This window comes from Cherax quadricarinatus, chromosome 8, assembly GCF_038502225.1.
Source record: "Cherax quadricarinatus isolate ZL_2023a chromosome 8, ASM3850222v1, whole genome shotgun sequence".
Taxonomy (NCBI): Eukaryota; Metazoa; Arthropoda; class Malacostraca; order Decapoda; family Parastacidae; genus Cherax; species Cherax quadricarinatus.
Window position 1 is genome coordinate 6,225,728 of NC_091299.1, and position 15,902 is coordinate 6,241,629.

Below are 15,902 nucleotides of genomic sequence, written 5' to 3' on the forward strand. Positions count from 1 at the left end.
ACAAAACCTCCTTTACTCCCTCTTTCCAACCTTTTCCAGGATGACTCCACCCCTCCTTCCTTTCCCTACAGATTTATATGCTCTCCAAGTCATTCTACTTTCATCCATTCTCTCTAAATGACCAAACAACCCCTCTGCAACCCTCTGACTAATACTTTTAGTAATTCCACATCTCCTAATTTCCACACTCCAAATTCTCTGCATAATATTTACACCACATATTGGCCTTAGACATTACATCTCCACTGTCTCCAGCTGCCTCCTTGCTGTAGCATTTACAACCCAAGCTTCACACCCATATAAGATTGATGGTACCACTATACTTTCACACATTCCCTTCATTGCCTCCATAGATAATGTTTTTGGTCTCCGCAGATACCTCAACGCGCCACTCACCTTTTTTCCTTCATCAATTCTATGGTTAGCCTCATCCTTCATAAACATCCACTGACAAGTCAACTCCCAAATATCTGAAAACATTCACTTCTTCCATACTCCCTCTCTCCAATGTGATATTCAGTTTTTCTTTATCAAAATCATTTGATACCTTCATCATTATCTATGTTCGCTTTCAACTTTCTACCTTTACACCCCTTCCCCCCCCCCAAAAAAAAAAAAAAAAACTTGTCCACTAACCTTTGCAACTTTTCTTTAGCATCTCCCATAAGCACAGTATCATCAGCATAAAGTAACTGTGTCAGCTCCCATTCTGTACTTTGATTCCCAATAATTTAATCCCACCCCTCTCCCTAACACCCTAGCATTTACTTCTTTTACAACCCCATCTATAAGTACAGTGGACCCCCGGTATTCGATATTAATCCGCTCCTGAGAGCTCATCGAATACTGAAAATATCGAAAAGCGAATCAATTTTCCCCATAAGAAATAATGGAAATCAAATTAATCCGTGCAAGACACCCAAAAGTATGAAAAAAAAAATTTTACCACATGAAATATTAATTTTAATACTCACAAACTGAAGAAGACATGCACAGTTACATGACACTTACCTTTATTGAAGATCTGGTGATGATTGATGGGATGGGAGGAGGGGAGAGTGTGGATGGTGTTAGTGTTTAGAAGGGGAATCCCCTTCCATTAGGACTTGAGGTAGCAAGTCCTTTTCCGGGGTTACTTCCCTTCTTCTTTTAATGCCACTAGGACCAGCTTGAGAGTCACTGGACCTCTGTCGCACAACAAATCTGTCCATAGAGCTCTGTACCTCCCGTTCCTTTACAATTTGTGTAAAGTGGGCCACTACATTGTCATTGTAATAGTCACCAGCACGGCTTGCAATAGCTGTGTTAGGGTGATTTTCATCCATAAAGATTTGCACTTCAACCCACTGTGCACACATTTCCTTAATTTTTGAAGTAGGCACAATGGGTTCCACAACTGGCATAGGCTTCTCAGGGTTAGCCCCAAACCCTTCAAATCTTCCTTAATTTCCATACTAATTCTCACCCTTTTTACCACAGGGTTGGCACTAGAAGCTTTCTTGGGGCCCATGGTGACTTATTTTGCAGAAACAAGCACCAAAAACAGTGATAATATGGAATGTACCGAATGTATCCTTAGATGCGCGCACACTGGCTGGCTTGTAAACAATGGCACACAAGGGGCAGTACAGGCCACACGTGGACACGTCTCGTACGAATCGTATCGAATACCGGGTTTTCAATCCGATGCCGAGGCAAAATTTTTGCGTTAAAATGCATCGAATACCGGATTTATCGATTACCAATGCCTTCGAATACCGGGAGTCCACTGTATATTAAACAACCATGGTGACATTACACATCCCTTTCTAAGACCTACTTTTACTGGGAAGTAATCTCCCTCGCTCCTCCATACCTTAACCTGAGCCTCACTATCCTCATAAAAACTCTTTACAGCATTTAGTAACGTACTACCTATTCCATACACTTGCAACATCTGCCACATTGCTCCCCTGTCCACTCTATCATATACCTTTTCTAAATCCATAAATGCAGTGAAAATTTCCCTACCTTTTTCTAAATACTGTTCACATATTTTTTTTTTTTTATTATCACACTGGCCGATTCCCACCAAGGCAGGGTGGCCCGAAAAAGAAAAACTTTCACCATCATTCACTCCATCACTGTCTTGCCAGAAGGGTGCTTTACACTACAGTTTTTAAACTGCAACATTAACACCCCTCCTTCAGAGTGCAGGCACTGTACTTCCCATCTCCAGGACTCAAGTCCGGCCTGCTGGTTTCCCTGAATCCCTTCATAAATGTTACTTTGCTCACACTCCAACAGCACATCAAATATTAAAAACCATTTGTCTCCATTCACTCTTATCAAACACGCTCACGCATGCCTGCTGGAAGTCCAAGCCCCTCGCACACAAAACCTCCTTTACCCCCTCCCTCCAACCTTTCCTAGGCCGACCCCTACCCCGCCTTCCTTCCACTACAGACTGATACACTCTTGAAGTCATTCTGTTTCGCTCCATTCTCTCTACATGTCCGAACCACCTCAACAACCCTTCCTCAGCCCTCTGGACAACAGTTTTGGTAATCCCGCACCTCCTCCTAACTTCCAAACTACGAATTCTCTGCATTATATTCACACCACACATTGCCCTCAGACATGACATCTCCACTGCCTCCAGCCTTCTCCTCGCTGCAACATTCATCACCCACGCTTCACACCCATATAAGAGCGTTGGTAAAACTATACTCTCATACATTCCCCTCTTTGCCTCCAAGGACAAAGTTCTTTGTCTCCACAGACTCCTAAGTGCACCACTCACTCTTTTTCCCTCATCAATTCTATGATTCACCTCATCTTTCATAGACCCATCCGCTGACACGTCCACTCCCAAATATCTGAATACATTCACCTCCTCCATACTCTCTCCCTCCAATCTGATATTCAATCTTTCATCACCTAATCTTTTTGTTATCCTCATAACCTTACTCTTTCCTGTATTCACCTTTAATTTTCTTCTTTTGCACACCCTACCAAATTCATCCACCAATCTCTGCAACTTCTCTTCAGAATCTCCCAAGAGCACAGTGTCATCAGCAAAGAGCAGCTGTGACAACTCCTACTTTGTGTGTGATTCTTTATCTTTTAACTCCACGCCTCTTGCCAAGACCCTCGCATTTACTTCTCTTACAACCCCATCTATAAATATATTAAACAACCACGGTGACATCACACATCCTTGTCTAAGGCCTACTTTTACTGGGAAAAAATTTCCCTCTTTCCTACATACTCTAACTTGAGCCTCACTATCCTCGTAAAAATTCTTCACTGCTTTCAGTAACCTATCTCCTACACCATACACTTGCAACATCTGCCACATTGCCCCCCTATCCACCCTGTCATATGCCTTTTCCAAATCCATAAATGCCACAAAGACCTCTTTAGCCTTATCTAAATACTGTTCACTTATATGTTTCACTGTAAACACCTGGTCCACACACCCCCTACCTTTCCTAAAGCCTCCTTGTTCATCTGCTATCCTATTCTCTGTCTTACTCTTAATTCTTTCAATTATAACTCTACCATACACTTTACCAGGTATACTCAACAGACTTATCCCCCTATAATTTTTGCACTCTCTTTTATCCCCTTTGCCTTTATACAAAGGAACTATGCATGCTCTCTGCCAATCCCTAGGTACTTTACCCTCTTCCATACATTTATTAAATAATTGCACCAACCACTCCAAAACTATATCCCCACCTGCTTTTAACATTTCTATCTTTATCCCATCAATCCCGGCTGCCTTACCCCCTTTCATTTTACCTACTGCCTCACGAACTTCCCCCACACTCACAACTGGCTCTTCCTCACTCCTACAAGATGTTATTCCTCCTTGCCCTATACACGAAATCACAGCTTCCCTATCTTCATCAACATTTAACAATTCCTCAAAATATTCCCTCCATCTTCCCAGTACCTCTAACTCTCCATTTAATAACTCTCCTCTCCTATTTTTAACTGACAAATCCATTTGTTCTCTAGGCTTTCTTAACTTGTTAATCTCACTCCAAAACTTTTTCTTATTTTCAACAAAATTTGTTGATAACATCTCACCCACTCTCTCATTTGCTCTCTTTTTACATTGCTTCACCACTCTCTTAACCTCTCTCTTTTTCTCCATATACTCTTCCCTCCTTGCATCACTTCTACTTTGTAAAAACTTCTCATATGCTAACTTTACATCATCATTCCACCAATCGCTCCTCTTCCCTCCTGCACCCACTTTCCTGTAACCACAAACTTCTGCTGAACACTCTAACACTACATTTTTAAACCTACCCCATACCTCTTCGACCCCATTGCCTATGCTCTCATTAGCCCATCTATCCTCCAATAGCTGTTTATATCTTACCCTAACTGCCTCCTCTTTTAGTTTATAAACCTTCACCTCTCTCTTCCCTGATGCTTCTATTCTCCTTGTATCCCATCTACCTTTTACTCTCAGTGTAGCTACAACTAGGAAGTGATCTGATATATCTGTGGCCCCTCTATAAACATGTACATCCTGAAGTCTACTCAACAGTCTTTTATCTACCAATACATAATCCAACAAACTACTGTCATTTCGCCCTACATCATATCTTGTATACTTATTTATCCTCTTTTTCTTAAAATATGTATTACCTATAACTAAACCCCTTTCTATACAAAGTTCAATCAAAGGGCTCCCATTATCATTTACACCTGGCACCCCAAACTTACCTACCACACCCTCTCTAAAAGTTTCTCCTACTTTAGCATTCAGGTCCCCTACCACAATTACTCTCTCACTTGGTTCAAAGGCTCCTATACATTCACTTAACATCTCCCAAAATCTCTCTCTCTCCTCTGCATTCTTCTCTTCTCCAGGTGCATACACGCTTATTATGACCCACTTCTCGCATCCAACCTTTACTTTAATCCACATAATTCTTGAATTTACACATTCATATTCTCTTTTCTCCTTCCATAACTGATCATTTAACATTACTGCTACCCCTTCCTTTGCTCTAACTCTCTCAGATACTCCAGATTTAATCCCATTTATTTCCCCCCACTGAAACTCTCCTACCCCCTTCAGCTTTGTTTCGCTTAGGGCCAGGACATCCAACTTCTTTTCATTCATAACATCAGCAATCATCTGTTTCTTGTCATCCGCACTACATCCACGCACATTTAAGCATCCCAGTTTTATAAAGTTTTTCTTCTTCTCTTTTTTAGTAAATGTCTACAGGAGAAGGGGTTACTAGCCCATTGCTCCCGGCATTTTAGTCGCCTCATACGACACGCATGGCTTACGGAGGAAAGATTCTTTTCCACTTCCCCATGGACAATAGAAGAAATAAAGAAGAACAAGAGCTATTTAGAAAAAGGAGAAAAACCTAGATGTATGTATATATATATGCATGTGCATGTCTGTGAAGTGTGACCAAAGTGTAAGTAGGAGTAGCAAGATATCCCTGTTATCTAGCGTGTTTATGAGACAGAAAAAGAAACCAGCAATCCTACCATCATGCAAAACAGTTACAGGTTTTTGTTTCACAGTCATCTGGCAGGACGGTAGTACTTCCCTGTTCACATATATGCTTCAATATAAGCACTTGATCTACACATCCTCTACCCACTCTAAAGCCTCCTTGCTCATCTGCAATCGTACATTCTGTCTTACCTGTAATTCTTTCAATAATAACCCTACTGTACACTTTTCCTAGTTTACTCAGTAAATTATTTCCTCTGTAATTTTTACAATCTCTTTTGTCCTCCTCCCCTTTATATAGAGGAACTATACAGGCTGCCTGCCAATCCCTAGGTACCTTCCCCTCTTTCATCCAATTATTAAACAAAAATACTGACCACTCTAACACTATATCTCCCCCTGCTTTTAATATTTCTGTCATAATCCTGTCAGTTCCAGCTGCTTTACCCCCTTTCATTCAATGTAATGCTTCATTCACCTCCCCTACACTCACATCTTGCTCTTCTTCACTCCTAAAAGATGTTATGCCTCCCTGAATAGTGCATGAAATTACCGCCTCCTTTTCTTCGTTGACATTTAAAAGTTCCTCAAAATATTCCTGCCATCTCCCCAATACTTCCAGCTCCCCATCTACTAACTTCCCTACTCTGTTTTTAACTCACAAATCTATTTGTTCTCTAGGCTTTCTTAACTTGTTTATCTCACTCCAAAATTTTTTCTTATTTTCAGCAAAATTCCTTGACAGTGCCTCTCCCACTCTTTCATCTGCTCTCCTTTTGCACTTTCTTACCACTCTCTTCACTTTTCTTTTACTCTTTATATACTCTGCTCTTATTACAACATGTCTGTTTTGTAAAAACCTCTCATAAGCTGCCTTTTTCTCTTTCATCACACCCTTTACTTCATTGTTCCACCAATCACTCCTCTTTCCTCCTGCACCCACCCTCCTATAGCCACAAATTTCTGCCCCACATTCTAATACTGCATTAAATAATTAAATTTCTTCTAAAATGCTTTGTGATATAATTTGCCAATACGACATGGCATTGGGTATATCCATATTACCCACTAGTACAATATTTGTGTCTCTTATCAAGCACCGTTACATAAATTATTTGTTAGATAAAACTGTGAGATGAGTATCAGCATTAAAAATTAGAATTCTCTGAAAAATTTGTATTAATGTTCAGCATTTAATACTCATTTTATCATACTATTAATTATGTGCCTTGATGGTTTTCTTCTTTTTCTTTTTAGTAGGCTATACAGGAAAAGGGGTTACTAGCCCATTGTTCCTGGCATTTTAGTTGACTTTTACAACACACATGGCTTATGGAGGAAAGATACTTATTCCACTTCCCAATGATATAAAAGGAAAAGCAATAAGAATAAGAACTATTAAAATAAAATCAAAGAAAACACAGATGAGTGTGTATATATAAACTTCTTTCAACACACCGGCCGTATCCCACCGAGGTGGGGTGGCCCAGAAGGAAAAACGAAAGTTTCTCCTTTTAATTTAGTAATATATACAGGAGAAGGGGTTACTAGCCCCTCGTTCCCGGCATTTTAGTCACCTCTTACAACACGCATGGCTTACGGAGGAAGAATTTTGTTCCACTTCCCCATGGAGGTAAGAGGAAATAAACAAGAACAAGAACTAGAAAGAAAATAGAAGAAAACTCAAAGGGGTGTGTATATATATGCTTGTACATGTATGTGTAGTGTGACCTAAGTGTAAGTAGAAGTAGCAAGACGTACCAGAAATCTTGCATGTTTATGAGACAGAAAAAAGGACACCAGCAATCCTACCATCATGTAAAACGATTACAGGCAGTACCTCCCTGGGCGGTTGCTGTCTACCAACCTACTACCTAGGGTATATATAAACATGTACATGAGTCCTGGAAATGGGAAGTACAATGCCTGCACTTCAAAGGAGGGGTTTGGGATATTGGCAGTTTGGAGGGATATGTTGTGTATCTTTATACGTATATGCTTCTAAACTGTTGTATTCTGAGCACCTCTGCAAAAGCAGTGATAATGTGTGAGTGTGGTGAAAGTGTTGAATGATGATGAAAGTATTTTCTTTTTGGGGATTTTCTTTCTTTTTTGGGTCACCCTGCCTCGGTGGGAGACGGCCGACTTGTTGAAAAAAAAAAAAAAAAAACATGTATGTGCAGTGTGACCTAAGTATAAGTAGAAGTAACAAGACGTACCTGAAATCTTGTATGTTTGAGACAGAAAAAAGACACCAGCAATCCTACCATCATGTAAAACAATTACAGGCTTTTCTTTTTTACACCCACTTGGCAGGATGGGGGTAAAGGAGGTTTTATGGGCTAGGGCTTGGACTTCCAGCAAGTGTGCATGAGCATGTTAGATAGGAGTGAATGGAGACGAATGGTTTTTGGGACCTGACGAGCTGTTGGAGTGTGAGCAGGGTAATATTTAGTGAAGGGATTCAGGGAAACCGGTTATTTTTATATAGCTGGACTTGAGTTCTGGAAATGGGAAGTACGTACAGTGCCTGCACTTTAACCCTTTCAAGGTTGGTGCCGTACTAGTATGGCTTGCACGTCAGGGTTGGTGCCATACTAGTACACATAAATTCTACCGCCTTCAAATATAGCAAGAGAAAGCTGGTAGGCCTACATATGAAAGAATGGGTCTATGTGGTCCGTGTGCACAGTATAAAAAAAATCCTGCAGCACACAGTGCATAATGAGAAAAAAAAAAAAAACTCCGACCATGTTTTTGCTTTAAAAGAGCGACTTTGCAGTGTATTTTCGTATGCTATTTATGGTTGTATTCTAGTTTTCCTGGTCTCATTTTATAGAATGTAAGACATATTACAGAAATTGAGATGATTTTGATTGGTTTCTCAATGAAAAGTACCTTGAAATTGAGCTCAAAGTAGCAGAAATGTTCGATTTTTACCAAAGTTCAAAAGTGAACAAATCATGCCATGCATCCAATACACATCAACTGGTGAGTCTAATATTCTTTCACAAGTGTGCTGATTTTATTTATACCATTTCTACACTAATGCAGTAGTCTGCATAACAGTAAATCTTCTATTTTTTGTGAGAATAAAAATTCAAAGTGGATAGCAAAAGAAATGTAAGAGAGGCCTGGGGGCATGACTAATGAACGGAAAAAATGTTATTTTAGTGCCAGGAATGTCTGTCTTGTTTATTCTGGACTCTATTTGGAAATTGGCATCTTATGAAATTTGTGTGAAATTGGCAAAATTGCCAATTTCTGACCACTTTATTGGATAGTTCAGATTGGTAAATGGGTGGTTTCTTGTACTCATTTGATAGAAAAAATGGAATTCTAGTGAAATAGTTATGATTTTTCTCGACTGGTACGGGAATTGGCTGAAAATAGGGCTCAAAGTGGTTGAAATTGCCGATGCATAAACATTGTCGAGACTGCTAACTTCGTGAGAGCATAATTCCATAAGTTTTCCATCCAATTTCATACTTTTGGTGTCATTATGATTGGGAAAATATTCTCTATCATTTCATAAAAAAATCTTTTTTTTTTTTTTTCGAAAAATTTCTGACCCTGAGAACAAGTTTAGGAGAGGGCCTGTCAACCCTGAAAGGGTTAAAGGACGGGTTTGGGACATTGGCAGTTTGGTGGGATGTGTAATAGGGTGGTATATATATAATTGGGGCCCTGATGTTGTAATTACGTATTTCAAATCAAATTTTGTGTTGTATATTTATATATGCTTCTAAACTATTGTATCTGGGTGCTTCTGCAATACCAGTGATTATGTATGAGTGAGGTGAAAGTGTTGAATGATAAAAATATTTTCGTTTTGGGGATATTCTCTCTTTTTGGGTCACCCTGCCTAGGTGGGAAATGGCCAACTTGTTGGAAAAAACAAAAACAATGTGCTTAACCATTATGTGTTTAATCTTTTGGCTTTACAAGATGTGAGAGAATACAGTGTACATTAATACTGTACTGCTAATTTTGGTTTCCTGGATTTTGGAGTGTGGGAGTTTTCAGAAATGTTCATGGATTAAGCGTCAGTTTAACTATAAGGAAGGAGAAAGGGAAGATAAAGAGATTAGAGGATACCATTACTTTGTTGATATATAAATAACGTAAAAATGTTATTCGCAGATGGAAGATTCCTTTCAAGCTTTATCAACACACGGAGATGACAACCATGAAGAGTGGACTAGAACTCACATTACTTTTGATGAAGAAGGAAATTTTGAATCTTCAGCAAGTGTTAAAGGATATTTAAAGACACAGGAAGCAGCTAACCATGTAACTACTTGTAACTGATTTTCTTTTTAATTTTTATTGTGATGGTTTTGACTGTGTGTCAGTATATGCATGTAAAAATGGGAGTGTTAGAATGTTTGCTGTAATGCTGTGTTCTAATCCCTATGGTGTGAATATTTTATTGATAAATACAGTAGACTCACACGACACAGAGGTTATCTTCTGAAAAGGACATTTTGTGTTAAGTCCGTGTTAAGTGAACTAAAAGATGGGGGACAAAATAGTCAATTTCTTAGGACCTTTAAAAAAATACAGAATTATCTAAATAATTTCCTCTTACCTTAAATTTTGGTTGGTTGTGCTTTTTGGTCTTGACATGTGTTGAGAGGATTGGTGTAGCTATACCTGGCTAAGGTGGGTGACTGTTACTCTTGGGCTGAGGTGGATGGTTGTGGTTCTTGGGCTTATGTGAATGGCTGCAGCTGTCAGGTTGATATCAGTGCAGAGTTGTTAGTAAGTGATTGTTGTATTGGAGTTGGGTTAGCTGTGCTCTGTTTTACCCAGAAACAGTTCTTTATGCAGTTGGCAGTAAGGCATAATTGCCTGCTTCAAAGTGCACTTCACAGCAATACTTCTAAATACAGTGGAACCTCAAAAATCGAACTGCTCCCAACACGACCAGTTATGTGAGTATATTTTTGTAAGTGCTTTTATAAGTGTATTTTTGAGGGTCTGAAATGGACTAATCTAATTTACATTATTCCTGATGGGAATAAATTCATTCGGTAAAGGCACTCGAAAAGCCTTCTGGACCGAAGAAAGTTCGATATTTGAGGTTCCACTGTATATCATGGCCCTTTTCACTGCGAAAGCCTGCATCTGTACCAGTATTATGCAGCATCTCGTGTATATTTTGTAGTGTCATCTGTGTATGTTCAGGGCCTTTCTTGTTGTATTTTGTTATCTGCCTCCTCTCTATCTTGGAACTGAGCTCCTCCAACATTTCTTCTTTGTCATTGTCTTGTATCTGTTAATTTATGTCTTCTGCCTGCACATCTTCAAACCCCTACCTCCTCTTTCCCCTCACCTGGCACTGTCTTTGCCAGATTCACAATTTCCTGGACCTGGCTGTCTATTGAGGGGAAAGCCTGCAAAATTAGTCACCGCACATGATCGTATTTTTCTCAATCTTCTGCTGCTGCCGCCACTGCTACTGCTGCTGATGCTTCTTCTTCTGCTGTTGCTGCTACTTTTGCTGCTGCTGCTGCTTCTACTTTACACCCACTTGTAACAATAGTGGTCTGAGACAGACTAATATGTCATCTGAAGTTTCTTCTTGTAGCTTGGGTTATATTGCACCAGCAACAGTACTGTGACTTCTTATTCTACAGTACACATATATTTAGAGGACTGCAAATTATTTAAAAATTAGTTTCATATCAAAAGTTTCCATTCATCATGAGTGTTGTGCCAGTGTTCAGCAGCATCATGAAAGGTTTTATAGATTTTTGTAGGTGAGGCATATCATTAAACTTTGCTTCACCTCAGTCTAGAACACTTAATGTTGTTCCTTTTTAAACCAGAACATTACTTCACTCTAAACCAGAATCCAGAGACAACAGAAAGATCGGCGTGGAGGGAAATGACAGCCGAGCACCAGCTGGTCAACTATGGAGTAACTGATGAGTCTCCCCCACCAGATGTTCCCCAAGAGGTTCATAAATATTGGGCTCAGAGGCATCGTTTGTTTATCAAATATGATGAAGGCATCAAATTGGACCAAGGTGATTAACATTGTTCTATTTATGTTAAGCCAACAGTGGATGATACATTTCCGAGGTGTTATGAAATACAGTATACAGTGGTACCTTGACTTACGAGTGCCCCAACTTACGAGTTTTCCAAGTTAAGAGCCATCACTCGGTTGATTTTTTTGCTTTGGGTTGCTAGCCAAAATCCGAGTTACAAGCGAGCTTCAGATGTGCCACCACTCACAGAAGAGAGGAAATATAAAAAACGTCGATAATAACCAATGTGTAACATCCTTTCAATTTTGATACCACTAGTATTGTCATCCTGCCAGCATGTTCTATAATATATGCCCTAAGTAAAGAGAAACAATTCTGGAATGTGTAATACATGTTCAGCAGGCTGGCTGGCCAGCTGGCTGATTTGCTTTGGCTGTCTCTATCTCCTTCTCTCTGTCTGTATCTATCTTTGTCTCTGTGTATCTGTGTGTCTGTCTTTGTCTTTGTCTCTCTCTCTCTATCTCACAGGTACACATAAATACAGTTATAGTGTAAATTACCTAGGATAACCCAAAAATTTAGACAAAGTGCTATACTATGCTTGTAGATATAAGGCATAATAAGTATGACTGGCAAGTAATACACATTTTCACTTGTTCAGGAATCAGACGTGACCGACTCTGCATCGTGTGTAATACCTGTTTGTTCATGAGCAGCTCTCTCTCTGAGACAGAGACACAAGCAGAGAGACAGGAAGACAGAAACACAGGCAGACAGAAACAGGCAGAGATAAACATAGAGCTAGACAGACAAATAGAAAGAAATGGATATACAGAAACAGATAGACAGACTGTTTATTTGTAACAGTGAAAAATAAATCCAAGGCAGTGCACAATCATCACATGTCACTCCACGAGTGTCGCTAAACTGGCAGTGGAGTGACACTCATTTTACATTGTGCTTCAAAGAGTTTCATATATACTTCAGCATTTCTAAAACATTGCTGGGACCTGGCAAAAAAGGCAAAAATCATTTCTTATTTATAAATACATTTCTTACTTAAAAACCTGTAACAAAAAAATTGGGGTGGTTTTTTGGGGGCTGGAATGGATTAATGGCATTTCAATTAATTTCACTGAGGAAAACTGATTTGATCTATAAGCAAATTGAGTTACGAGTTGGGTCACAGAACGAATTAAACTCGTAAGTCAAGGTTTGTTCATATACTGTATTTCATATAGGGTGTTGAGGAGAGAGGTGGGATTTAATTATGGGGAATCAAATACAAAATGGGAGTTGGCACAGTTACTTTTTGCTGATGATACTGTGCTTTTGGGAGATTCTAAAGAAAAGTTGCAAAGGTCAGTGGATGAGTTTTGGAGGGTGTGTAAAGGTTGAAAGTTGGAAGTAAACATAGATAAGAGTAAGGTGATGAGGGTATGAAACGATTTAGATAAAGAAAAATTGAATATCACATTGGGGAGAGGGAGTATAGAAGAAGAGAATGTTTACAGATATTTGGGAGTTGACTTGTCAGCAGATGGATTTATGAAAGATGAGGTTAACCATAGAATTGACGAAGGAAAAATGGTGAGTGGTGCGTTGAGGTATCTGTGGAGACAAAAAACGTTATCCATGGAGGCAAAGAAGGGAATGTATGAAAGATAGTGGTACCAACACTCTTATATGGGTGTGAAGCTTGGGTTGTAAATGCTGCAGCGAGGAGGCGGCTGGAGACGGTGGAGATGTAATGTCTAAGGACAATGTGTGGTGTAAATATTATGCAGAGAATTCGGAGTGTGGAAATTAGGAGGAGGTGTGGAGTTAATAAATGTATTAGTCAGAGGGTTGAAGAAGGGTTGTTGAGGTGGTTTGGTCATTTAGAGAGAATATATCAAAGTAGAATGACTTGGAGAATGTATAAATTTGTTGGGGAAGGAAGGCCGGGTAGGGATCATCCATGAAAAGGTTGGAGAGAGGGAGGTAAAGGAGGTTTTGTGGGTGAGGGGCTTGGACTTTCAGAAAGCATGCATGAGCATGTTGGGAGTGAATGGAGACGAATGGTTTTTGGGACCTGATGAGCTGTTGGAGTGTGAGCAGGGTAATATTTTGTGAAGGTATTCATTGAAACTGGTTAGCCAGACTTGAGTCCTGGAAATGGGAAGTACAATGCCTGCACTTTAAAGGAGGGGTTTAGGATATTGGCAGTTTGGTGAGACTTCTAAACTGTCGTATCTGAGCACCTCTGCATAGTCATTGTTTATATATGAGTGATGCTGAAAATGTTGAATAATGATGAAAGTTTTTTTTTTTTTTTTTTTTTTTGGTCACTCTGCCTTAGTGGGAAACGACCGATGTGTTAAAAAAAAAAAATGTTCATAGATCTTAGGTAGTAGGTTGGTAGACAGCAATCGCCCAGGAAGGTACTACTGTCCTGCCAAGTAAGTGTAAAACGAAAGCCTGTGATTGTTTTACATGATGGTAGGATTGCTGGTGTCCATTTTTCTGTCTCATAAACATGCAAGGTTTCAGGTATGTCTTGCTGCTTCTACTTACACTTAGGTCACACTACACATACATGTACAAGCATATATATATACACACTCCTCTGGGTTTTCTTCTATTTTCTTACTAGTTCTTGTTCTTGTTTATTTCCTCTTACCTCCATGGGGAAATGGAACAGAATTCTTCCTCCGTAAGCGATGCGTGTTGTAAGAGATGACTAAAATGCCAGGAGCAAGGGGCTAGTAACCCCTTCTCCTGTATATATTGCTAAATGTAAAAGGAGAAACTTTTGTTTTTTCTTTTTGGCCACCCCGCCTCAGTGGTATACGGCTGGTATGTTGAAAGAGAAGAAACATGCAAGATTTCAGGTATGTCTTACTACTTCTTTTTACACGTAAGTCCCACTACACATGCATGTACAAGCATATATATATACACACCCCTCTTGGTTTTCTTCTATTTTCTTACTAGTTCTTGTTCTTATTTATTTCCTCTTATCTCCATGGGGAAGTGGAACAGAATTCTTCCTCCATAAGCTACGTGTGACGTGAAAGGTGACTAAAATGCCAGTAGCAAGGGGCTAGTAACCCCTTCTCCTGTATACATTACTAATTTTAAAAGGAGGAACTTTCATTTTTCCTTTTGGGCCACCCTGCCTTGGTGGGATATGGTTGGTTTGTTGAAAGAAGAAGAACATATATATACACACCCCTTTGGGTTTTCTTGTATTTTCTTACTAGTTCTTGTTTATTTCCTCTTATCTCCATGGGGAAGTGAAACAGAATTCTTCCTCCGTAAGCCATGCATGTCATAAGAGGCAACTGAAATGTCTGGAGCAAAGGGCTAGTAACCCCATCTCCTGTATATATTACTATATTTAATAGGAGAAACTTTCATTTTTCCTTTTGGGCCACCCCGCCTCGGTGGGATGTGGCTGGTTTATTGAAAGAAGATGTTCATAGATTATTGAAGTTGAATATTTAAGTTAATCAAACATGAAAATATTATAAGCAAGCAGTTACCATTCATTTAGTGGCTAGGCCGGGAATTAAGGTTAATAGTGTACTAGTTGCACTAATAATATTAAAGAAACTAGTTACAGTGGTACCCCAAGTTTTGTCCATAATTTGTTCTGGAAGGCTGTTCGAGTGCCATTACTGAACGAATTTGTTCCCATAAGGAATAATGTAAATTAGACTAATCCATTACTGACCCCCAAAAATACACTTACATAATTGTTTGAGTTGGGAGCTGTACGAAACTTGGGGTACCGCTGTGGTTAAAATAGACTCACATGCAACGCAGAACTTTTATAGCCCTACCTGTACAACACACTTTTTTTCAGTTGTTGAAAAGATCAATTTTTTTTTTATTAACACATCGGCTGATTCCCACCAAGGCAGGGTGGCCCGAAAAAGAAAAACTTTCATCATCATTCACTCCATCACTGTCTTGCCAGAGGGGTGCTTTACACAACAGTTATAAAACTGCAACATTAACACCCCTTCTTCAGAGTGCAGACACCGTACTTCCCATCTCCAGGACTCAAGTCTGGCCTATTGTATACGTAAAACTTTGCCTTAATAAAATTCTGCTCGGCATTTATGTCTCAACCATTCTCTCGGCTATGTCCCATCTCTCCAGAAATTTAATAGTAATTATGCTTTTATGTAGAAGAACTGAAGGTGATAGATTATGTATTGTGTGTATTAACAGATGAAGTTTGGTTTGGGTGAGGTTTAGCACTCCACTTTTTGTTGAGAATTATATTTTTTGTTTACTTCAGAATCATGGTATTCTGTGACTCCCGAGTTGATTGCTGCTCATCATGCTAATAGATGCAGGTGTGATGTGGTGGTGGATGCCTTCTGTGGAGCAGGTGGCAATGCTATACAGTTAGCCATGACTTGTAACTATGG

General features: G+C 39.4%; 1 protein-coding gene across 3 annotated transcripts in view; it reads left to right on the plus strand.

Moving 5' to 3' along the window:
* Tgs1 (Trimethylguanosine synthase 1) overlaps positions 1-15,902 on the plus strand; it is a gene marked incomplete at its 5' end in the record, with an annotated part of 70,092 nt that overhangs the window by 33,138 nt on the left and 21,052 nt on the right. For all 3 annotated transcript variants that reach the window (XM_053771832.2, XM_053771833.2, XM_053771834.2), the window contains 3 exon segments: positions 9,623-9,772; positions 11,337-11,514; positions 15,770-15,901. In XM_053771832.2, the coding sequence (XP_053627807.2) occupies positions 9,623-9,772; positions 11,337-11,514; positions 15,770-15,901 (460 nt within the window).